Here is a 23,355-nt window from a genome sequence, read left to right on the forward strand (position 1 = left end):
TAATGTCACCCGCAATAACATGGTGGGAATTGATAAAATACGGCTTTGAGGCTGAGTGCAAGAGTACTACAGATAACTGAAATTACATTTGCACATACATGACAGCATGAATTGGCTGGAGTTTCCAAGACATGGGGACTGTAGTATTGAAGATAAACTTTGCTATAAGACAGTTGTGCCAGAAACACGTATGAATGCTACATTTATGCTATAAATCAGCTAAAAAAGTGACAGAAATAAAGCAGTTTGAGATTAAGAAATGCAAAATATTAAGCAGAGTTTGTAGAGGAGAGTCTAAAGTGAATCAGGATTTGGGATACTGCTCTGCTCAATGTTCATCGAGGCTTATAGATTTCAACTAAATTATGAATACTGAAGAAAAGATTGTGCCAAATTCTCATGTTACTTGTCAGTCTGTGAAGAAACAGTGTTGTTAGAAATAACAATGTTACAGAAATTACAAACCTGCACTCTCATGGCCTTAGTGGAAGAAGAACTGGAGAAAAGCATGCAGATACAGTATTCACTGGAACAGGGTGCAGTTACACTCCGCATCACTAGGTGGCGATAATGAGCTTCTTCAACAACAGAGGAAGAAGACGAATTAGAAGCTCACACGTGTTTCCAACATGTCTGCCTGCCGTGTTGTTGGGATGTTTTGAGCTCTTTAAAAATAGTTCATTGCTATTATATGTAATTGCCGTTATAGCGCTGTTATCGACCACAGGTTAAAGGAGAATTAAAGCGACAGGATGGCGCAGAGAAAGAAGAAACTGACAAAGAAGAAGAGACACACGGCTAAAAGAGAGCCGGAGGCGGACTCTGACAGCGGAGACTTTGAGCTGGCTGCTGAAATTAAAGAGGATGACTATGTAAGAAACAAAACTAATATATTATACGCCAACTGTTACATCTGTACGTATTTAAAGCTTTCGGCCAAATCAGCCGAGTTAGAGTCCTTTCTTCTTGTGTAATTAGCATGAGGGGGTATAGCTCAGTGGTAGAGCATTTGACTGCAGATCAAGAGGTCTCCGGTTCAAATCCGGATGCCCCCTGCATCTTTAGCAAACTTGAATCATCATTTATAATCGTTGCCATATATTATAGGTAGATACAGTCCACTGCGGATATCTGTTGTTATTGTCACTTGACTCTGTTTTAATACTCTTAGTGACGACTTTAGACTTCCTCACCTAAGACTTACTGTTAATCTTATGGAAAAGGGTTAGGGTTAGGGTTAACTTAAGTGTCACTACTGTTGATGTCATCTACTAATTAAATAGATTAAATTACATTCAGGTAATGAACTTGAATGATTGTGTTCACTTGTATGGTTAGCCATGTTCTCCATGGTTAAGCTTTATCAATAAATGTGACTGTGTAAGACTCACCTAAGAGTCCTTGGCTTTTCCATAACACTCATGTGGTGTTACCCATGTCAACAATGTGGTTACAGACTGTGCTTATGTTTGTCTCCCAGCCAGGGAAGAAACTTCCACGTTTCCCTGCGGCATCCGACTGCTTGTCAGATGTGGAGCCTGACACCAGAGAGCTGGTCAGAGCCCAAAACAAGAAGAAGAAGAAGTCTGGAGGGTTTCAGTCCATGGGTTAGTCCATAGATAGAGCTGCACGGTCACTGCTATTCAGGAAGATATTCTGATCCACTGTGTTATTTGACTTCATTATTTGTGATTTTAGGTCTCAGTTATCCTGTTTATAAAGGTGTCATGAAGAAGGGTTATAAAGTTCCTACACCTATCCAAAGAAAGGTGAGTCCATTCATTAGTCACCTTCATGTACCATGAGTTTGCCTTTTAACTCTCACTCTTCACCCCTTCAGACTATCCCTGTAATTCTGGATGGGAAGGATATTGTAGCCATGGCTAGGACTGGCAGTGGTAAGACAGCTGCTTTCTTAGTGCCCATGTTTGAGAAGCTGAAAGCCCCTCAAGCTCAAACAGGAGCCAGAGCCCTCATCCTGACACCTACCAGAGAGTTGGCCCTGCAGACCATGAAGTTCACAAAAGAGGTCAGTGGACTAGAGGAGTATTTGCTGCTCACTTTCTGTTGAGGTCAGTTTAAAGTTGGTTAATCTGGTTTCTGTTCTGGTGTTGTGTAGTTGGGAAAATTCACTGGCCTGAAGACTGCACTGGTCCTCGGTGGAGACAGGTATGTGACCTGTCATGCACTGCAGGTTGTTCCTGTTGTACTCTTAATATTGGATTTGCCCTTGAAATTTGTTTCTGCTCGTTTCTAGAATGGAAGACCAGTTTGCTGCTCTTCATGAAAACCCTGACATGTGAGTGTTGCAGTGATCCAGGACGTTGCTTCCTCTGCATGCACTGTATTGTGTTGACATTGTGATCTCCTGTCCTCCTGTTTCAGAATCATTGGAACACCCGGTCGTCTCATGCACGTCATCCAAGAGATGGACCTGAAGTTACAAGGTGTGGAGTATGTGGTGTTTGATGAGGCTGACAGGTGAGAAACTGAGTGCCACTTCTCATGTTTTACAAGCTAAAGTCATTGTTAGGTTTGTGTGTGTGTGTGAGCTTGCATATGTCTTCCTCCACTCAGGTTGTTTGAAATGGGTTTCGCTGACCAGCTTCAGGAGATCATTCGTAGGCTTCCCGAAGCCAGACAGACTCTTCTGTTCTCTGCTACTCTGCCCAAACTGCTGGTGGATTTTGCCAGTGCTGGTGAGACCAACAATCCTTTTTCACAGTGCAACATTTACTCTTTAATAGGATATAATTGTTAAAATACACTGGAGTCCTCCTTTTATTCATTTACACTGGTGCTGATATTTGTGCTCTGTGACCAGGCTAACTAAACAAACTGTATTTGCAGGGCTGACCGAACCTGTACTGATCCGTTTGGATGTAGATTCCAAGCTCAGTGACCAGATTAAGGTAAAAAACAGACTTGACTCGACTTATTTTGATTTTTTTTTTGTGTGCATCGTTAGACTTAGTGACGATTCTCTTTTATGCAATGTGGGAGCCAGGAATGACTTGGTCTACATTTTAAAGACCTCACCACACTCGCCACCCCTTTCAAACTGTTTTAATTTCTTCTTTGGCCATCAGCTTTCATTCTTCAACCTGCGTATAGACGACAAGCCAGCTCTTCTGCTCCACCTGCTCAGAAATGTGGTGAAGCCTCAGGAACAGACGGTGGTCTTTGCTGCCACCAAACACCATGTAGAGTACCTTAAGGAGGTAAGACACAAAAATGTCCCTCTCTTTGTGTGTGTGTGTTTCTTACTACTTTTAAATATTAAAAACTCTTCTATTGAATTCCAGCTGCTGACTATAGAAGGTATAGAGTGTGCATACATCTACAGTGCCCTTGATCAGACTGCTAGGAAGATCAACATAGGAAAATTTGTTCATCGGAAAGCCATGGTGCTGCTGGTGACTGATGTTGCTGCTCGTGGTATAGACATCCCCCTACTGGACAATGTTATCAACTACAACTTCCCCTCTAAGGCCAAACTCTTCCTGCACAGAGTCGGTGAGTAGTTCATACACAGAGGTTAGGACAACATGATAAAGCCAAATAATTTTTGTCATCACATGTTTTTTTTCCACCCTCAGGCCGTGTGGGACGTGCAGGTCGCAGTGGCACAACCTTCAGTATGGTTTGTCCAGATGAGATGCCTTTTATCTATGACCTCCACCTCTTTTTGGGAAGGCCTGTTCAGTTTGCCATGCTGGAACACACACAAGGTTGCAAAAATAAACTTACCTTGTAGATTTACTTTCTCCTCCATCTCTGCTGTCTCACTGTATCCAATCACAACACTCTCTCTCTCCAGATTCAGATGGTGTGTTTGGTCGAGTCCCTCAGAGCATCTTGGATGATGCTGGTTCTCATCTGGTTACGGCTCATGAAAACTCCCTGGACCTGCAAAATCTGTATCGTGTCTCAGAGAACGCCTACAAGCAGTACCTTAAGTCCAGACCGAACCCCTCACCAGAGTCCATCAGACGGGTCAAAAACACAGATTTGTCCAGCATGGCGGTCCATCCACTACTTGGTCAGTTTAAAGGAGTGTAAACAGTAACAAGTGCAAAGACTGAACCATGGTTTTAACAATATTTGCTTTACATTTTTTTTCAGCGTCTGGTCTGGAGAAAATGGAACTGGAGCGCCTTCAAATAGTTGATGCCATCAAGGGTTATAAATCCAAATCGGTGAGATGGTTGCAGATATGTCATTGTACCACCGTTTCCTGTTAACGTGTGAAAAACCCTTCAAAAAAAGTATTTTCTCTTGATGTAGACGATCTTTGAAATCAACTCAAGCTGTAAGACATCAGCCAGTGAGGTGATGAGGGCCAAACGCTCCAAAGATGCACAGTTAGTAGGCAAATTCAGCAAGGAAAGGGAGGACCTGGCAGCAGAGAGCCGGCTGCAGCAGTCTGTCAAACCCTCCACCAATGCTGTTTGTGACAACACAGGCAATGAGGAGGCTAATATCCAGGTAAGAAACTCTTGCTGCATATAGCTGTATATTTAACAAAATGGCATTAAAGTAGTGTTGTCTTCTTGTCTATTGCAGTTTTGTCACAAATGTAATTATTGCTGTTTCCACCAGGGGGTGTTCTCAGCAGTGGTGGGTGTTAAAAGGAGAGGACCACAGGAAAATAGCAATGAACAGCCAACCAACAAGAAAAGCAGACAAAGGGGCAAAGATGAGGAGTATTACATCAATTACAGACCTAAAGACTTCAACTCTGAAAGAGGGTGAGGCAGGAAACGTTGCAATTTTCTTTTTTAAATAAGAAGAAAAAGCCTGTGTACTTTAACCCTTGTTGTGGTCTGTGTGTCTTTAGGTTAAGTCTCGGGGGAGAAGGCACTGCTTTTCAAAAGCAGGCGTCCACAGCTGTCCTCGACCTCATGGGAGATGAGGGAGACAGATTAAACCAGCACAAAAAATTAATGAAATGGTAACATTTTTATCATCCACTCTAAATCTGATTTTGACTTTTGTAATTTCGTACTATAACTTTATGTCTTTTTTGTTCATAATTTGAAGGGATCGTAAGAGGAAGCGCTTTGTGAGAGACACAGGCAAGGAGGACCAGAAGAACAAAAAGACCAGAACAGAAAGTGGTCAGCTCATCAACGGCAAGAAGAGCAAGAAGAACTTGTATCCTTTCAACAAAACATCTCTTCGTTTTAATATTCATCTTTCTCACACGCTGGTGATGTTTTTCTGTATTCTTGAGATGTTGAATAACTTAATGACATGTCAGTTATGAGGAGTGGAAGAAGAAATACAAAGTTGATGATGGGGGATCTGGTTCAGATGGGGAAACCGGTGGTGGAGGAAGGAACCCAGCAGGAGGTATGGTGGCATCTTCAGTTTTTGAAAAGTCATTGTTGCAAGTTTTCTATTCAACTATAATTAAACATACTTTAAAAAATGAATTTTTAAGAGGATAATTACTTTTGTTGAAACAATACAGATGTGACAATGTGCCACATTGTTTCTTCAGGAAATAACCAAACTGTCAGTGAAAGTGTCTTTCACCTGTTTTGATATATGAAGTCACTCATGCACTACTAACGTTCCTGCTGTGCCTCTCCCAGGTCGTGGCCGTGGTCGTCGCGGAGGTTCAAAGTTCCAGAGCCCACAGCAGATGCCTAGCGGTCGCAATGTACGCTCTGAGTTGAAAACGAGCGCGCAGATCCTGAAGCAGCGCAAGACAAAGAACAAGCAGCAGTTTCTGCAGAGTGGAGGACGGAAGAAGATCCGAGCAAAGAGCAAGCAGATGCTGATGCAAATGAAGAAGTCAGGTTTTGGACGGAACAATCAAAAGAAAGGCAAGATGAGGAAGAAACTGTGAGGAGGACACGGAGTGCTGATGTGACTGATGAAAGACGGAGAGGAAGCAGTGCTGTCTGAAAACCATCCTGATGCCTTGTCTTGTGTGATTGTGTATTTAGGTAGAGTTAAAGAAAGCATTGCTGCACTGCAGATGCACATTTTTTTCCCCCATGATTGCCAACTGAACGCTACATGTGACACAGAATACAACGTTTCAGAGGACATTCATATATTAACTGAATACAGATGTGAATGAAAGGTGGTTGCTCTGTGTTCTGTCTGCATCTGCAATTAAATGTTAATACAACAAATAAACAGTTTGTCCACAGTTTACAGCATTTACAGTGTGTTAATGTGTGCAGAATAAAGTGGCAGGAATGTAAGAATTAAAAGGGTTTTCATTGCATGCAAAATTAATGTGTTTTGTTTAAATATCATTTTTTAACTACAGAAAGAATACGTAGAAAAAATAATTCCCAGGTAACTATGTAATTAAAAGAGAGTGCAATGCACACTGTGGGAAAACCTCCAGGAGACGTACACTCATCCCTTCCTTTGGGCCATAGGCTGCACAGTGAATTCTTTGACCTTTATACTCTGTAGGTTATCTGCAGAAATACACATCAAGCCAAAACAGATTATCTAAAGGCCTGTTTATTGACTGGCTGCAGATTTACCGTTCATCTAAATGCCTCCTTTTATAACTGGAGGACAAAACGACTTCCTGGTTGTGTTGTCACCTGTGTGAGGACAGCCAATCAAAGACGACCTCACTGGGTGTGGAAGCACCTGTTTTGTTAAATCTGTGGAAAACTTTATAAACAGTGTGTCTTTGTGTTCCCATCTCTTCAGTCCTGCCCAGCAGTGACGCACGCTGCACTATTTAAATAATATTACACTTAAATACAAACTACCGGGCATGGGAGTACGGCCTTGGACAAAGGGGTCATAGTTCAAATGAGCGTGGGTTCGCGCAGGCGCACTTTCTTTGCCTATCAAATGGCGATGAGTGATGGATCACACCGAGATTTAGGTTTAGGCCTTTGATTACAAAAGCAAAGCTGTGAAATCAAACCAGTCTGGACACGTCGATTAAGAAAAGAGAAAATAGTTTTCAAGAAAACAGCGGATCCCGCGGATATTACACCACCAAACCAAAAAATGGATCCTAGGCCCCCCTCTGACATCCAGGTGCGCAGCGAGGCAGCAACAGGTGGAAACGCATGGCAGCCATCCATCCATCTGAGGACAAAGGCAGCAGGTAAGAGATGTTTGAGTTTAAAGCTGTTCCAGCAGGTTTTGTGCTGCAGGTTTTCACTGAGATCATTCCCTTCTCCACTGCTACTTTTACAGTATTTTGACGCATGTGCTGTAGATCCTGCTTGCTGACGCTCTGCTCTGCAGTTTGACCATGTAGGCCCCAGCTGTGGACTTCATTCTGTCTCTCTCTCTGTGATTTGGTACTTGCTGCATGAGGCTCACATTTAGCATGATTTAGTCTGCTGTTATATGTTGTTATACAGAATCTACACCCCCATCAGAGCATTGTGGAAGATGATGCTGGGCTTCTGTGTTTGCGGGTTCTTTGGGTCTTCCTCATGGTTTTAGATCAGCTTTTGTGTATGTAGTAGAACTGTCATGTTTTGTGTGTCAGTTGTCTAGAAGAGAGAGATTTTCCAAAACATTGCTCGTCTTTGTCGTCTTAGTTCTGACACCACTGGATTTGTAAGAATGTTTTAATCTTGGCAAAGTACAATGCTGAACTCTTTTGGTGAAAAATGAGCACTGCACAGAGGCTTGGAGGACTGCTGTGTTTCACCTTTTCCTCGCTTCCATTTGAATTACGTCACGTCTGTTTGTGGCAAGACAGAAATGGCAGAAAGAAGAAAGGGGAGAATGTAATGGCTTATTATTGTTATCATGTTTCATATGTTCAAATGAACATAAAGAATGTTTAATTTGTGTTGAGACACTTTTTTAACAATCTTTATTTGGTTTATATTTATCAACAGTAATGTACAGGCCTGAGTTATTCTGTCATTGGTAATACAGTGACACTCTTGCATCTGAGAAGTATCACATCCAAGTGTTTTTTCTGGAATCATTTCAAATGAGAGTGTAATTTATTTCCCGTTAAAGATACAGCACTCAATCATCTGGTGATGGAGAATTCTGTCATTTCCTCAGCTGGTTGGAAGGTTTAAAACATGACCACATGCACAGCAGCCTCAGAGGAAAGAGCAGCAATACACCAGAGAGAGTGAGGGAGACGAATCGCTCAGTCCCATCTGGATGTGTGTGTGTTTTTTTTTTGATGCTATCATAAGTTATTCATGTCTGCAGTTTCTTTTGTGCTGCAGCTCCTCCGTGAAGACTTGAGGGTTCCACTTGTCTACGTGAAAGACGGTGTCAAAAGGGTGGTGGTATTTGCTCCAACACACGCCAGGGTCGCCATGGAGATTGTCACAGGACACTTACCAGAGTGCTGTCATTATTTGTAGAAGGGGTTTCTCCCTCATGACATACATGCAAAAACCACAGCTACTCTGTTTACAGGGTAAAGCCAACAAAGTCAATATTAAACATGTATATTTTAACTTAAGGATTTATTATAGAACAGTTGTATAAAAAGAAAAAGTAAAAAAAATAAAGCGTCCTATATTATAAAAACTGAAACCACATATATAATTCATATACAGCCATAGATTGTTTTATTTATTTAGATACATCATTTTAGAATGACAATATACAGAAAAATTAGGCATGGTTAATATATAAATATATATATATATATATATTCATATCATGTATTTGTGTTGGGGAGCATGCCATTTAAAAATTTTTAAATAGTCCAAATATTACGTATATAAATTTTTGCATGTGCTCACCACCTCTCAGTATTTTACTAAACCAAGCCTTTGTATAATAATAATTATTATTATTAATTATTAATTAAAAAAACCCCTCAAATTTTATAGAGCTTTTCTCAACACCCAAAGCACTAGACATACATATGCATCTACATCTGTCCCCAAACTATCTGGGAACAGTACACGCCACAGTGAAGGAGTGTATGACATCAGGTAATCCTCATGCAGTGAGCATGCAGAGGAGCTCAACTGAGCTCAACAAGCATGCCTTTACTTCATACACCCCCCCCCCCTTTTCTCCTCCTCCTCGCTTTATCTGATGGCCCCACTCCCCTGTCCTGGCACTCTCTAGTGCTACAGCAGCTCTGCAGTCATCAGGAACGGCAGCTTTATCTTAGTTTAGGGTTCCCAGGACGAACACAGCATCCACTTGAGATATGACAAAGAGCCTGAGCATCCGAATACTGCTGCTGCTCTCATAGAAGGGGGGGACAGAGACAGTTTTCACATGTGTGCAGAATGGCTTTGTCTTTTTGTGTTTTCATAGCGTGGCTCAATTATACTCACTATGTATTGTACAGTATGATAACTGAACTCATCTTCATAATTAGATGTCAATCAAAGCAGAACTGGATTAACATGTTTGATACCCTCTCTAAGAGTACAAAACTTGTTTGATTTATTAATATAAACCTTTAGATTGTACAACAGTAAGCTCAATCATTTTAATAAGAATTACACACTGTTCTCTTAAATGAACATCTGTATTTTTCCTTTGTTTCCGTCTATTTAATAGCAGACAGATCTATTTTGGAAGTCCTACTGATGAACAAGTTTTCCCAGACTTTTCTTCCATAATTATCTTGTTAATCTTAATCTGTTATCAAAGCAATTATCTGTTTGCAGATATGCATGCACGTTGTGTCTGTTTCCTTCTTCCCCGAGCAGCCATCCCTGCCATCTGGCTCTGCTCCTTTCTCTTCATCCTCTGATGATAAGATTGCTGCCCTTTCTCAGGCTATCGCTCACAAGGCAAAAGGCCACTTGAGGAATGACAGGGCCAACATGACTGACATTAGCCGCTCTCGCCTGCAACAGTTTGTACGCAGGAGGGAGAAAAAAAACGCTGACGACTCATTAGCGGTGGGATATCTGTTTTGTTGTTGTAAAGCTCTGCCTGCTCACACTGGGTGGAGCTAAGATGTTGTTGGGTCAAACACTGGTTAGCTTGGTTTATTGTCAAATTATAATTACAGTGCTGCGGCTTTGTTTTGGAAACAGGCAGCTCATGAAGATGTTTGGAACAACCTGCTATGCAGATGCTTAAAAGAGAACCTAAAATTAGCTTGATCACAAGGGAAGGACTGTAGTCAGTGGGGCTGTCTCGGGCCAAAAACGTCCTAATTAGAAGTAGAAATGTGTGCTGGGGTTGTGTTGGCTGCAAGCCATTTACAGTAAGTTGAATGTGAACCAGATTGGCAAAAGGATCAAACCGTTCTGAATCCCTACAGTCAGAAGTTTCTTTATGAAGTGCGATAAGATGGGGTCAGTTAAATCCTCTGATAGGACGGAGGAGATGTGATCTGCCTTTTCTAATATTTGCTTAGACTTCCTGATGACTGACACCTCTTTATATGCTCGTAACCTGGGTAACCGCATGTGATTGACATGTCCTTTTAACTTAAATGAACTTCTAATCAATGTGTTGAGATAGTAATTTCATTTTAAACACCTAGCTTTGATTAGAAACAATTTTAATTTACTGACATGTGATTTAAATGGTTCACTGTCTTAATTTAACCCTTCCTGAAATTGTAAAACTGTTGGGACAACACCTTCCAATTACAACGCAAAGAATATTTTTTATTGCCATGGAGTTGTGTGTCTGCTACGATCTGTTGCTGCTGTCAAGCTGTAAATCTGGATGCACTCTCTGAGAAAGGAAAGAGGCTTTTCAGCAGGGACTATTACGTCTAAAGCAAGCTGCAAGATGGTGTTTCCGCCATTCACTTGTGTGCCATGAAAGTGAAATACAGCAAGCACGCGAAGTGCTGTTTTTTTCCCACCAGGTTTTTTTCTCCTTTTTTTTTTTATTACACTTAGCATCTTCCTACATTCTCCCAGTTCTGTGTCATTGTGACATTGTGGACGGCATGCAGGGTGAAGTTGGCTAAATGTACAAGTTAAGATTTGTTTGTACGGCTTGGGTAAGAGTACACACTGTGTATTTGAGGGGGGGTGGGAGCATGATGGCATGGAGCCACAGCCCATCAGCCCATTGGATTAGGACTCAGAGAGGGTTATTTTTGGGGATGTTCAGGTGCCTGGGGCCCCATCAGAAAGCCCTTATAAAGAGGTCCTCTCTGGGTGGGTGGAAAGTGGGTTATCAGCTCCTGGATGGGACCAACTCATTGGCATCTAGTCAACACCTTCCTATTGTTTCTGGCAGAGATGCAACCCCTGGTTCCCTAAAATGCCCCTTGACCTTGCTGAGAGCATTGAATGTCTTGTACGTGTTATTTTTTCCATATGATTCATTATGCTTTCTTATTTGAACATGGAAGTCTGTAAGGGTTGAAACATGTCTGGAGCCAGCCTCAAGTGGCCTTTAAAGAAGATGCAGTTTTAGGCCCTAAAGGTTTCTCAGTGTCTCCAACTTACAACCAGCGTCTCCACTTTTTTCATGGCTTTCACAACTGGGAGATTTTACATGCACTTATTCACATGACCACAGAAAGAAGCTTACCAACATGCACATGAATGTAAAGGCTAAAACCATGCATGCAGGAATACAGTAGGTGTCCTTCCTAATAAATACTAATATATGAGATCCTTGCTTAATCTTTTTTACAGTCAGTTTAACTTGGGATCCATGCTACCTGATCTCAGTTTGAAAAATTAAGTTTGACTTATACAAGACAAAACATATTGAAGACTACTATTACCACATCTTTCCATTCATTTTTTTTCTACCCTTCTCTCCGTTCCTTGTCTAAGGAATGTTTTCCCAGACTCTCTTTTCACCCTCTGTGAGCTGTCTGTCTCTCTGTGGCTGCACACTTCATTTGTCTTCACCAGGATCAGAGAGAAACAGAAAATCAAAAATAATCGCTGGACAGTGAAGTAGTAGAAGGTTTAAAATAACCCCAGGATAATAAGATGAGACAGCTTGTTAAGACAGACCTCAGGAGAAGCTGGCAACTCCAAACAATAATTTTATTAGCCCTGTTTATTTTAGCATTCATTTAGTTTGCTGTTATTTGCAGAACTTAAATGAAAATGGATTTATGGTAAATATCATCAACACCGATAGACACTAGCACACAAAGGGAAATTACGGCTAGAAATAAAGCCGTAATAAAGAACCATTTCATTCAACCTCACATACTGCTGTAATTACCTTAGTTACCAAAAGATGGCGATGTAGTCATTGTCCACAGTCCAGGAGAGCCTCTCTGGGCCTCCCACTGAGGTTTAAGTTCTGGATGTTAGTGAGCGGGTCTGACATGATCATAATGTCAGAACCAAAAAACTGACCGGTGTGACAACGTTTGTGTAAAGAGCCAATCACCAGGGATTACAACACAAACACAAACGATGAGCTGCCTCTTTGGAAAGTGGCCCTAATTTTCTGTAATGTATGGTTCAGAATATACATGTAGATATAGATATAATATATATTAAGTATGCAGCCAGGTGCAGAGCTTACAGGTTATATGCTTCACATCTGGTGAGTTGAGTAATTTAGATGTAAAAGACAGAATGACCTAGAACTGCAGCTACAGTGACTGCAGAGGGGATGAGGTGAGCGCTGTAACCTTTTCCATAAGGGGAACTACGCGTTGTGATTGGTTGAAGACTATTTTCCCATCTCTCGCTCCCTCCTGCTTCCTCCCCTCTCCCTCACACCAGACCATGGATGGCACGCAAGGCCCTGACCACCGCCGCAGCATGGCGCCAAGGGGGTAGCAGTGCCTCTGCGTGTGAATGTCTTTGTGTGTGTGTGTGTGTCAGCCTGTTTGGAGGGCTGAGACCCCGGATATGTTGTGGAAGTGTGTAGTGGACAGGGGCCAGACAGGACGTGACCTTCTGGAGGAAGCTTACTCGGTCCAATATAGGCCAACTGGCTATCAATCAACACCATTTGTCCCGCCCCCAGTGGTCCACTTCAAACACGCGGGAGGACCAGACACAAGGTTGATATTTTATTTGTCCTATAAAATAATAAAATACTCAGATAAAGTTTAAATGAATTATTGAGGAAACGGTGAATGAGCACAGAAAAAAACATCTTGACCCATTTTCCTTTCCCTTTCACTCGAAGTCATTTTAAATTCTAAACCAATCTATTGATCCACCGGCAATCTTTGTTGCTATTTAGATGCAGATTGTGACCTAGATCTGTGGCAGTCACCTGTAGTTAGTGGACCTAATTATTTATTAGTCTTTTGAACTCCACTGTAATTTAGCACTTTCATTACTCCCAATCCCTGGTAACTGCTGATCAAAGCTGCAGGCTGATGTTCCTCCTCTGCAGGCTGTCCAGGGTCGAACCTGCACTTCGGACAAATGACCAACAGGTCAGGTGCTCAGTTCCGCTGAGGGTAGAGGCCAAGGGCCGGGGACTGACCCTGGGCTGATGCCACTGTGCTGTGAACTGTGTCTTATGGCTTTAATTTTCAGACGAGCAGTATAGTGGGTTTTTGTGGCTTTTTACGGCCCGGAAGCAGTATGATGATGCTTGTTATTTTTTTTACGTTGTGGCACTGTTAATATCAAGTGCTGTGATAATGGTAACAGTAAGGGGATCAAAATAAAAATTGCACAAAATTTGCCACTTTGAAATGTGCCGATTACATCAAACATCTGGAGGTAATGGAAAGTTCACTTAGTTTGCTACAAATCTGTTTTGCATAAGTGTTGCTATGGGAGAAAACACTTTGTATCTTCCAATTTTCTTTTTATTTGTAATCACACTTTTCGTCGCACATAAGATGACTTTTTTTATTATTTTTTTTTATAACAACCTGTCAGTTCAGTTATAGCTTAGAACTGAGAAATCAGCTGTGTTTGGGTAAGGAGGAGAAGAGTTGGTCAACATACGATTGTCTTATTGTTGTGTGTGTGGGGGGAAAAAGGAGCTAAAAGGTGCTAATTAACAGGGCTGTCAGTGGTTCCTTGAAGTGAAGTGAACTTGCCGATAACCAGAGTGGCTGGTGGATGGAAACTGACGGCGCCCTCGAGCCATCTGGAACTTGTTCTCCTAAAAAGCTCAACTGTGGCACAAAATAGATTATTAATGGGGAAATCTCAAGAATATAAAAAGGAAAATATGACTTGACTGTGTTTTTAAACCAATGTTGGAAAGTAGCGTTAACAGATTTAGAAAGTAAATGGTTAATAAGGATTTGCGAATAACTACCAGAATTTGCTGATGTAAATAATACATTCTTTCCAAGGTTGCTAGCAAGACTGAGAACAAACATTTACAGGAAGTCGTCAAGACCGTGTGAAATTAAATTGTTAGTACAAGAAATCGGCCTACAATGGGTTCATCAATTATTTTGTGAGGTTGCACTTTTTGCCTGAATCTGTGGACAGAGGTGGATTTTCTCCTTCCTCGGTTCACAGTCCTCTTTAATGCGGGAGCGCTGCAGCATTAAGAGCGCTATCCTGTGACTCTGGAGGGCCTGTATAGCTCATCTCCTGCAGGTAATCAAGCATCATTCTTTCATGAGGCTGTGAGTGTTCAGGAGAGACTCTGGATCTCCCCTGCTGCTTCTGCCAGCAATACATCCTGCTACACGTTAGGGAACATGACAACTGCACTCCCTCCCAGTCCAATGCACCTGAACACACTCCTCCTCTATCTCATAACATGATAGGTCAAATCAGATCTCTCATTGCTTCAAGCAAGGAGTGATATAGATTTTTATATAATGACACCTTTTACATCAACATTATTCAGCATAGCTGGTGCACAGTTTACCACCTGCTATATTATTTTATGGAATTGCAGACAGCCTGCTGTTATAAGTGGGTTTTCAATTTTATGTTTATTTCCAGTTATTATAGGAAAAACGTAGGAATAAACAGGTATAAGCTGAGAACCACCCTTTAAAGTAATTACTCTGAACCATCTCCCTATATGAACATGATTAAGCCGACCTTCAAAATTGCCGCACTAATACGTTTTGAATGGTCCTCACTGAGAGCTCTTCACAATGGTCGGCTGTTTGACATGTTGCCTACTGTTTTCTAACTTACCGTGCATTTGAAGACGTACTGCAGTCTATATTTCTTTTCCTGTCTCCTCTTTTATATATTAAGTATATTTTGTGTGTGTGTGTGTGTGTGTGTGTGTGCGCGCACTCATCATTTGTGCGCCTGTATGCGTGAGACATGGTATTATCAGTGTGGTTCACTGGTTCAACATAAATGGTTGAAATGATATCCAGAGCTCAGACTTCAAACACCAGAGGCCAGTTGAGTTATGGCGCATCGATCGACTCCGAGAACAAAGGGAGCGATGGTTAACGGGATGGAAATCGTGGAAGAAAGAGATAGATGAAGCAGACACAAGACAAGGAGCCCAGGGTCTGCAGCGTATTCTGTTTGGGGTCTGAGGCTCTGGGGTTTATGTCAGTCAGGATCTGGAGGAAAAGTTGCTCCCTTGAGAGAAAGAGTGGAAAGAAAGAGAGAGAGAGAGATGCAAGCGGATGTGTGGGGCACTAAGGTTCTAGATGATAGGTAACATTAACCAGGTGCCCTCCTGGCCCAGCTGTCAATTCATCGCTTTCCCTTCTGCTCCTCAACAATCAAAGAATGTATTTTTTTTTTCTTTAAAGTTGGTCAGGTGCTGCTTTCGAGTCCGCATGGCTGGCGAGTTTCAGTCTGTTTTTCTAAGCCGTTACAGTGGTGTACGGGCACATGTCTGGATGGTGATGAATAACCAGACCCTCCTTGGTTATCTTCACTTCCTTTAGAGTTTCAAGTGAGAGCCAGATGTAGCTATTTATCTTAATCTTTCCTCTCTTTCTGTCTAGATGTAGTTGGAGGTCATTTCTCTTTTCATTACATTATCAAACACTGGGAGAACACGTTGTTATGAGCAAATAATCAGAATGTGTTGAGTGTATTGTCACCATTACATATAAAATAGAAAAGAAACTGAAGATAAATTAGTGCAGAAATAGGTGTAGATGGTATGACAAAAGACATGTGACCCCAGGAAGCTTCTTCATGTATGCATAAAGATTTAATTTCCTGTAGTCATGTTAATGCATTTCAGATGTACTTAAATAAAAAGCTTTTTGGACTCTGAGTGTCAAGTCAGCTGAGATGGGGCTTCTCACACTGATGTAAGTGTCATGCTTTTTTAAGTGACTACATTATATGATCAATTATTCAGCACAGTCCATATTCAAGTGATTTGTTGAGCTCCTTTTTGTGGCATCCTAAAGATGGAGCTAGAAAGTGATCAATCTGGTGTTTATGTACTGTTTAACCAAATTAAAATAAGTGCACACTATCATGTGTCCTGACACAGCAGACAACAACAACAACAAAGCAGAAGGCTGTCAAGGCGCTTGCACGTCCTATTACACCACACACTGACGGCGGGTCCATTTGTTAATTTGCAATTAACGCATTTTAAAGGTTGTCATCCTTGGTGATGACAGACCACAAGCTCTGAAAGCTGTGAGAAAGTGGCGTCAGTGCTACAACACATCATGTAAATCACACTTGATGGAAAAAGTGGCAAAGAAGTGACATTGTTTGCCACAAACTTGTCTCTCAGTGGTATGAAGGATGAGAACGGACCAGACAATGAGCATCTACATAGAGGCTGGTCATGACATGTACATTTGTCATGTTGCATGTCTTTATGGCCACATGTAAATGTAAAAAAAATAACCAGCTTCACGGGTGGATTTTCAGCACTTTCAATTTTGTGTGCATTGAAGTTTGCCTTTCTGCTTCATTTCTTCTCTTCCTTTCAACTGATGTTAAAAACTAAGGCCGCTTGGACATCATTCTTGACACCATTGCATCTCACAGCACATTAAACACTGAACCATGTAATTGAGAGCTCTGTAGAAAGCAAGCAGAGGTGTGTTCAGACAGCAGTAATGAAGCCAGTGAGCAAAGAAGAGAGGCCTCTGTGTGCACTAGGCATGTGCACATGGCTGCAGCACATGTATGTATGTTCACAGTGTGGCTGCATTGTACTGCAGTAATTGATAATAAACAGGTCTCATAGCAGGGGAATTTTATAGCTTTTCCAGTCTTGTTAATTCAGAAGAGAAATGCATTGGTTCTTTTAACTTCCTGAATTAACTGAGGCTTTCGTTCCCTGGCTCCATGAACATACCTTTGTTATGGGCACCGGTGGTCCGGCTGCTTTAAATGGCTGTGTCAATACCAGAGACGGAAATCTGGTGGCTGCCATGTCAGCTCCAACACTGCACAGAGTGTTCGATAGGGGATGACTGTGTGCCTTGAACTGGAACTGTGAAGTTTTTCTTTTCTAGCTGGCAGTTGGTGCTCATTTTTTGATTTGATATATATAGTAATAAAACTTGCATTTGCTACAGTGAGGCCAAATATGTATAATCAACATTTTTGTTTTGCAACTTATAGAAATTGTTAAAAAAAATGCAACAGTGCAAAAACAAACAATATTTCTCATTGAACATTTTTGCAACTTGCCCTAATTTATGCTAATGGACAACTGAGTTTTGTATTCTCTCAATTAAGCATGTAATAGTCATTATATAGTTTGCAGCGTGAATGGTTTTAGCTGCATGCATGAATAAATCAAAACAATTCCATGTGCACACACACACACATTTTCACATCCTGGTTCCTTCCCAGTGTGGTTACCTGTCACCTAAAGACACACTATGTGAGACTTTAAAAGTTATATTTATTGTTTTAAGTTATCCAGTGGGGGCTATTTGTTTAGTGCAGTAACTATTTTGTGTGAAACCAACCATCCAGATTACAGCCTAACCTCGCCCTTTGTGTGGGGGCTGGGGGGGAATAGAGGTTGAGCGCTGGTGAGTGGGGCGGCAGGAGGAGGGAGGGCTGGGAGCGAATTCTTGTCCAAACATTCTGCACGCGGATTTGTATTCATTGCACCCCTGCTGCTATTGATATCATTACGCAGGGTGCTCATGCTGTGAGGAGGGGGCTGGGACTGGCAACAGGGAGGTCATGGAGCTGCCGGCCCTAACGAGAAGTGACACTGGCTCCAGGTCGGCCAAGCATCCACCGGATTTCAATAGGAGCCGCACTTTCCCAGTCAGCGCATTAGATCAAAGATCATTACCTGCTAATCAAAACACATGAACGTAAGGGCTTCCCTTCTTCCACTCTTGATTCGCTTCTCTTTGCTAGACTGGGGCTTTGTAGGGGATGTGCCGGGAGATGGAGGAAAGGATGAGACGGCACCAGCTACTGGACTAGATGGGCCTTCTTGGCCCAGTGGAAAAAGAAGACGAGATCATTCTGGTGCTGTGCTTGTTTCTGGTTTGGATAGAATTTATTCAAAAACATCACACAACACAAAATTCAAGGGTTAGGGTTAGACTCTTCAAGTCATGTGCATTTACATTAGCTATATGTCTTTTCTCAGGCTCAGTTGTCTCATTTTCTTGTGTGTTACTGTTAAGATGGCTGCGTTGGATGTGTGCCTACCATAGCTGTACAGTAAATTAGTCACTTTTATTGGTGAACAAGATTCCTCTCAGTTGTTCACTATATTATCCATTTATGTCAGTTCATGGATCACAGCAGAAATGGGGTTAAAGGGGGGGGAGAAGTATGTCGCCTTCACATAGAAGCCTGGGTCTTGAAATGTCAGTCCCCCCTGGCAAACATGGGACAGAGCAGGACAGAGGGAGTACAGAAAGGGGGAGCAGTGGAGGAGTTTTTGCTGCTGTACTAAAGGCTCCATGGCCCATTAATCGTTTGTTTGAGTTTCCGCCCCAGCGAGCATGTCATGTCTCCATTAGAAAGGGTTTGTTTCTTCTTCCTGTCCGCCTCTTGGCAGCAGGGGGCTCTCACACATCTCATTTAGCCGTGCACTGCTGTCTGGTGCCAGGCAGACTGTCCTGCGTTTGTGTGTGAGTGTGCACGTGTGTGTGTGTGTTAGTGCATGGTGAATTTCACGTTTTAGGACTACTCATCTTCTCGATGTGAACTTTAATGCTAATCGAATTAGGAGGGTACTGATTCCAGTGTAATCTGCTGCACACATACCAAATCCCTCCTAAAGACTGTTGTCAGTTACTTAAGACCGCTGACTACTGCAATAGATGGATTACTTGTAATTGGATTACTTTAGTTATTTTTGTCTTTGCTGCTGTAATGTACAAAATAATGAATAACATAATCAATTGATTTTAGGCCAGCCTTTCTGGTGTGCACCTGTTTGAACAAAGCTACAATTAAAAGTTTTAGACGGTACCTAAATGTTTTGTAGTCTTTTGATAGTTCACTTACTTTTTAAACTGCACAGCACCTGAATATTTAAAACTATTAAAGAATATGATCATGATCAAATTAATTAAGTCATGACTAAAACGCTAAGGTACTACATTCCTTTGAGTCTGCAGACTTACTTACTGGGGTCTTGTGTAGGAGCTGACCCACACTGCCACAGCCTATCTTGATGTTAGTTCGACCGTTGACCTAAGACTATGCTGTAGGCATCAGCCTGCTGACCTGTCAGACGGGCCCCTTTATTCCTGTGACCCATGGAGCTTTCCCCTTTTAAACTGAAATATGGCAGCCAATCCAACAGAAGCCAGCCAATTAGGAAGTGGAAAGAAATCAGAGTGGCACAATGAGCCGAGACTAATAGAGTCCTCTTTATCTGCCGCCTGCTCGTCTGCCTGCCTGCTCCCCTAATGCCCTCAGTGCTGCTGCTGCCATTCAGCTGCTGGTATCCGTACTGCAGTGAGAATTGTTCAACATATCTGATGGATTATCCCCTTATAACATGTAAGCTATCATTGACAACTTGATTCAGGAAATGTAATAAATAAAGTAAACAAAATCATTAGATAAAATCAGAAATTAAATACAGAATCATCAAAGCACAAAAGGATTATGATGTTTATATCAAGTAAATGTGGTTGAGTGGTTTCACAGAAATAATGTGGAATGTAGATTGTTTCTGCATCTTTTAGTAGATTTATAACATCTACACCCATTAGAATACAGATAAGGTAATAAGGAACTCTAAGGTTATAATAGGTGAACAGTTAGTTATGGATTTTATTTAGTTTTTACCTTTCCTTGCAAGTCCCTGCCTCTTCTAAAGCATGTTTAGCTCTACAACAGGCACATACTGCATTTTTTATTTCCCCCTCTCTTATCCTATTTGTTTTCAGGCGGGTCTTTGTCTCTTCAGCTTTGTACTTGACTGACTCAAAGCAAGTGTTTGCATCCCTAAGCAGCACAGGGATGCGGTAGCAAACAGAGGACCATTGTCTCAGTTTAAAAACAAGGCTGGCCATCTCTAGAGGTGTTTCCCTGAATGATTTCCTACACATTTGAGTTACTTGTTCAGTGGCGGTGTCCTTTTATCCCCTCGTCCCGGAGGAGAACGAAAGAGCGCCACCAAAGGCCAGAGAGTGTCCAGAGCCGCAGAAAAACTGGGGACAAAATCAATAGCTCACTGGAGTGGAACCATTGTAGACTGTGAGCTGCAATTTCTCACCTTGTTGTTCTGAAACCCAACTAATGTTTCCCCTTGTCTCCACCCTGTGCTGGATTGATATCTGTTGCGCTGCATAGATGGACATGGTTGTTCCTATAACCGGTATAGGGACAACCATGTCCTATACACATTGTTTGTAAGGTGCATATAAACTTTAAGTATGTCTTGACAGTGGTTTCTGTCCTAGTTTGTAAAGCATATCAAAGGAAAAAAGATAAAGAAGTTTTCTTCACCATGTTCTCGGGAGACCGTCTTCCTGTTGACAAAACCAACTTTGTTCATTGAGTTCAGCACAAACCTGTTTTATAAAGATGAAGCGTGCAAGGCACGCCATCCATCAAAACACATCAGTTAGGCAGGATATGATGGAGCCACCATTCATAGAAACAACTAAAGGACCTTGACCTTGGGATTTGCATTAAAGCACATTTAAAGCTAGAAGACAGGTTTGTGACTCATGTCTTCCAGCCTACCAAATATGTAAACAGGAGACAGGCAGGTCCTTTAGTTGTTTCTATGAATGGTGGCTCCATCATATCCTGCCTAACTTTGATGTCCTGGCATGATGCATTTATGACCTCTTCTTGCCTTCCCACATGCAAATAATTCAGAAATAGCATTTATCATTTTGACAAAAAGGTGCATCTTGGTAAATTGCTTAACATAAATAATTCACACCATTACAATTTATCGTGCCAGCGGTACCACTGTTGTGTAGCAGCAGCACTCTCACACATTCTCAGTGTTTTCCTTTTGTTAAGTTAGCCTGGGTTTCAGCACCCAAACTCCAACTGCAAGACGGAGGGTCAAGAGGGAAAGTGAGTCTTGAAAGAGTGTATCGCTTAACCTTGACCTTGGGATTTGCACTAAAGCACATTTAAAGCTAGAAGACAGCTTTGTGACTCATGTCTTCCAGCCTACCAAATATGTAAACAGGAGACAGGAATTTAGTATTAAGGGCTTTTCTGGCTTCTGTGCATGGGTCAAGTATGTTGGGGCTAATAGTGTTTAAATAAGCTTTGTATTAATGCAGGTAAATGGTGACGTGCCCTATCATAGCCTGTTGGTAAGAAAACTAATGTGTTGCATTGGATCTGAAGTTGATGGTCGATCTAGCTACATTGAATTTATTGGATAATGGTGTTTTGGGCCTGCTTGGCTACTTAGCATTGAGACCTAAAAGAGCTCCCACTGGGGTGGTTCCTGCAGTTGAAAGTCAAAAATGTGCAGGTGTTGAAGTTCCTGCAGTGGAAAAATATCTCATACACATATTTAGTTGTGGAATTGTTTTCAAAATAACCACCAGCTCACTGGAGCTGGAGGAGTGAATTTAGCAAATAGTGCGAACATGTATGTATGAGAGAAGTGGACAATTCTTTTGAATGGGAATCATTTGGAGCTGAACCAGCTCATCCTATTAGCTGATCAGAACACATTCTTAAGCGTTACTGTGATAATGCCTCCTAGTGACTGAGGAAACCAGTGTGAGTGGATTTCAAAAACACTTTTTTCCCGTTTCACCCTGGTTTGTAACCATAACAACATCTTTTACTTGAACTAAATCTTTCCTTTAAACTTGGATCTTTCTTTCAACCTAACCAAACCCATAGCATGGTCACATGATGTAAGGGTCTGTTATTTATTTTGTGCCATCCGTGTGCTCCCGATATGCTCCTTCTCAAAAATGGAAAAATTGTTAGTAAAATTTATGATATACGTTTGCAGACACGCACCTATATATATACTCATCCCGCTCAATGTGTTTTAACTGTCAGATAAGAGCATCACATTGATGAGAAGCAGGCCCGTTATTTTTACCTCAGGATCCACTTCTGTCTATTGACCCAGATAATAAAGATGGACTCGGGCAAAGATTACCCGCAAACCCTGCCAGTCCCCCCTCATTTTTCACAGCACTCTCACTGAGCAGAAGGTACTTTGTTAAGTACTTGTTAAGTGTTATTCTTTGTACACACAAACATCACCCTGGTAATAGCACATACAGCACTTGAATGTTCTGTGGGGGTGTTTTTCTGCCCACAGATGAAATATTGGCATGCTAGTTGGTTCTACATCATTTGTTTTTTTTAGAGTGAGAGGTGGATGAAGAACTCTTATTTTTGCACTTCAATGGCAAATACGGCCAACAGAACTTTAAAAGTTGACTCACTGTCACTTGGTAGTTACTGGATTCACTGGTTGGGCTGTTTCAAATCTGGCAGGTCCTTTAGTTGTTTCTATGAATGGTGGCTCCATCATATCCTGCCTAACTTTGATGTCCTGGCATGATGCATTTATGACCTCTTCTTGCCTTCCCACATGCAAATAATTCAGAAATAGCATTTATCATTTTGACAAAAAGGTGCATCTTGGTAGTTTGCTTAACATAAATAATTCACACTATTACAATTTATCGTGCCAGCGGTACCACTGTTGTGTAGCAGCAGCACTCTCACACGTTCTCAGTGTTTTCCTTTTGTTAAGTTAGCCTGGGTTTCAGCACCCAAACTCCAACTGCAAGACGGAGGGTCAAGAGGGAAAGTGAGTCTTGAAAGAGTGTATCGCTTAACCTTGACCTTGGGATTGCATTTCTCTAAACGTGTGTGTGCAACCACAGCTGCCCCGTTCGCCACTTCAGAGAGTGTTTACATTTTTGGAGAGGTCTTTATCTCTCCCAGGCCTGGGGTCCCTCTGGGTGAGTTTATATAGCCAGCACACACACACACATGTACAGGCATATACTGCGTAGATCAGTGTGAGCCTCCCATAGAGTGAGTAAAGGGAGAGTGCTGTCACACACTCATCCATCTCGGCTACATTCTGGACAAACGCCGGGTGTAGCAGTTCCCTCCCTGAGAACCCAAACACTGTAGAAGTAGGTTACCTACAGTCTGGATCTTAGAAGGCAAAAAAAAA

General features: G+C 41.8%; 1 protein-coding gene and 1 non-coding gene across 3 annotated transcripts; both read left to right on the plus strand.

Annotated features, from left to right (window-relative positions):
• The first annotated feature begins 598 nt into the window (after nucleotides 1-598).
• ddx54 (DEAD (Asp-Glu-Ala-Asp) box polypeptide 54) lies at nucleotides 599-21,918 on the plus strand. 2 transcript variants are annotated; one of them, XR_003671521.1, is made up of 22 exons: nucleotides 599-872; nucleotides 1,481-1,607; nucleotides 1,699-1,769; nucleotides 1,841-2,029; nucleotides 2,120-2,169; nucleotides 2,258-2,299; nucleotides 2,386-2,481; nucleotides 2,578-2,699; nucleotides 2,851-2,912; nucleotides 3,090-3,221; nucleotides 3,306-3,516; nucleotides 3,600-3,731; nucleotides 3,821-4,042; nucleotides 4,126-4,199; nucleotides 4,288-4,488; nucleotides 4,603-4,751; nucleotides 4,841-4,954; nucleotides 5,044-5,157; nucleotides 5,264-5,355; nucleotides 5,601-6,100; nucleotides 19,654-19,659; nucleotides 21,907-21,918. XR_003671521.1 is itself a non-coding variant. In XM_028418573.1 (20 exons), the coding sequence occupies exons 1-20, from the start codon at nucleotides 753-755 to the stop codon at nucleotides 5,855-5,857; spliced, it is 2,577 nt and encodes an 858-aa protein (XP_028274374.1). In that variant the 5' UTR covers nucleotides 599-752; the 3' UTR covers nucleotides 5,858-6,171. The 2 variants fall into 2 exon arrangements, 1 of the variants encoding a protein (XP_028274374.1); XM_028418573.1 differs by lacking the exons at nucleotides 19,654-19,659; nucleotides 21,907-21,918 and having other exon boundaries at nucleotides 5,601-6,171.
• Nucleotides 984-1,055, plus strand: trnac-gca (transfer RNA cysteine (anticodon GCA)). Its single transcript has one exon. It is a non-coding gene; the product is annotated as a tRNA-Cys (tRNA).
• Nucleotides 21,919-23,355: the final 1,437 nt, after the last annotated feature.

The sequence above is a fragment of the Parambassis ranga genome, chromosome 12, assembly GCF_900634625.1.
Source record: "Parambassis ranga chromosome 12, fParRan2.1, whole genome shotgun sequence".
NCBI classification, from domain to species: domain Eukaryota; kingdom Metazoa; phylum Chordata; class Actinopteri; family Ambassidae; genus Parambassis; species Parambassis ranga.

Coding starts and splice junctions, on each gene's coding strand:
- ddx54 (XM_028418573.1), top strand. CDS start 753: ATGGCGCAGAGAAAGAAGAAACTGACAAAGAAGAAGAGACACACGGCT. Junction 4,752..4,840: donor GACTTCAACTCTGAAAGAGG/GTGAGGCAGGAA, acceptor GTGTGTCTTTAG/GTTAAGTCTCGGGGGAGAAG. Junction 5,356..5,600: donor AGGAAGGAACCCAGCAGGAG/GTATGGTGGCAT, acceptor TGCCTCTCCCAG/GTCGTGGCCGTGGTCGTCGC.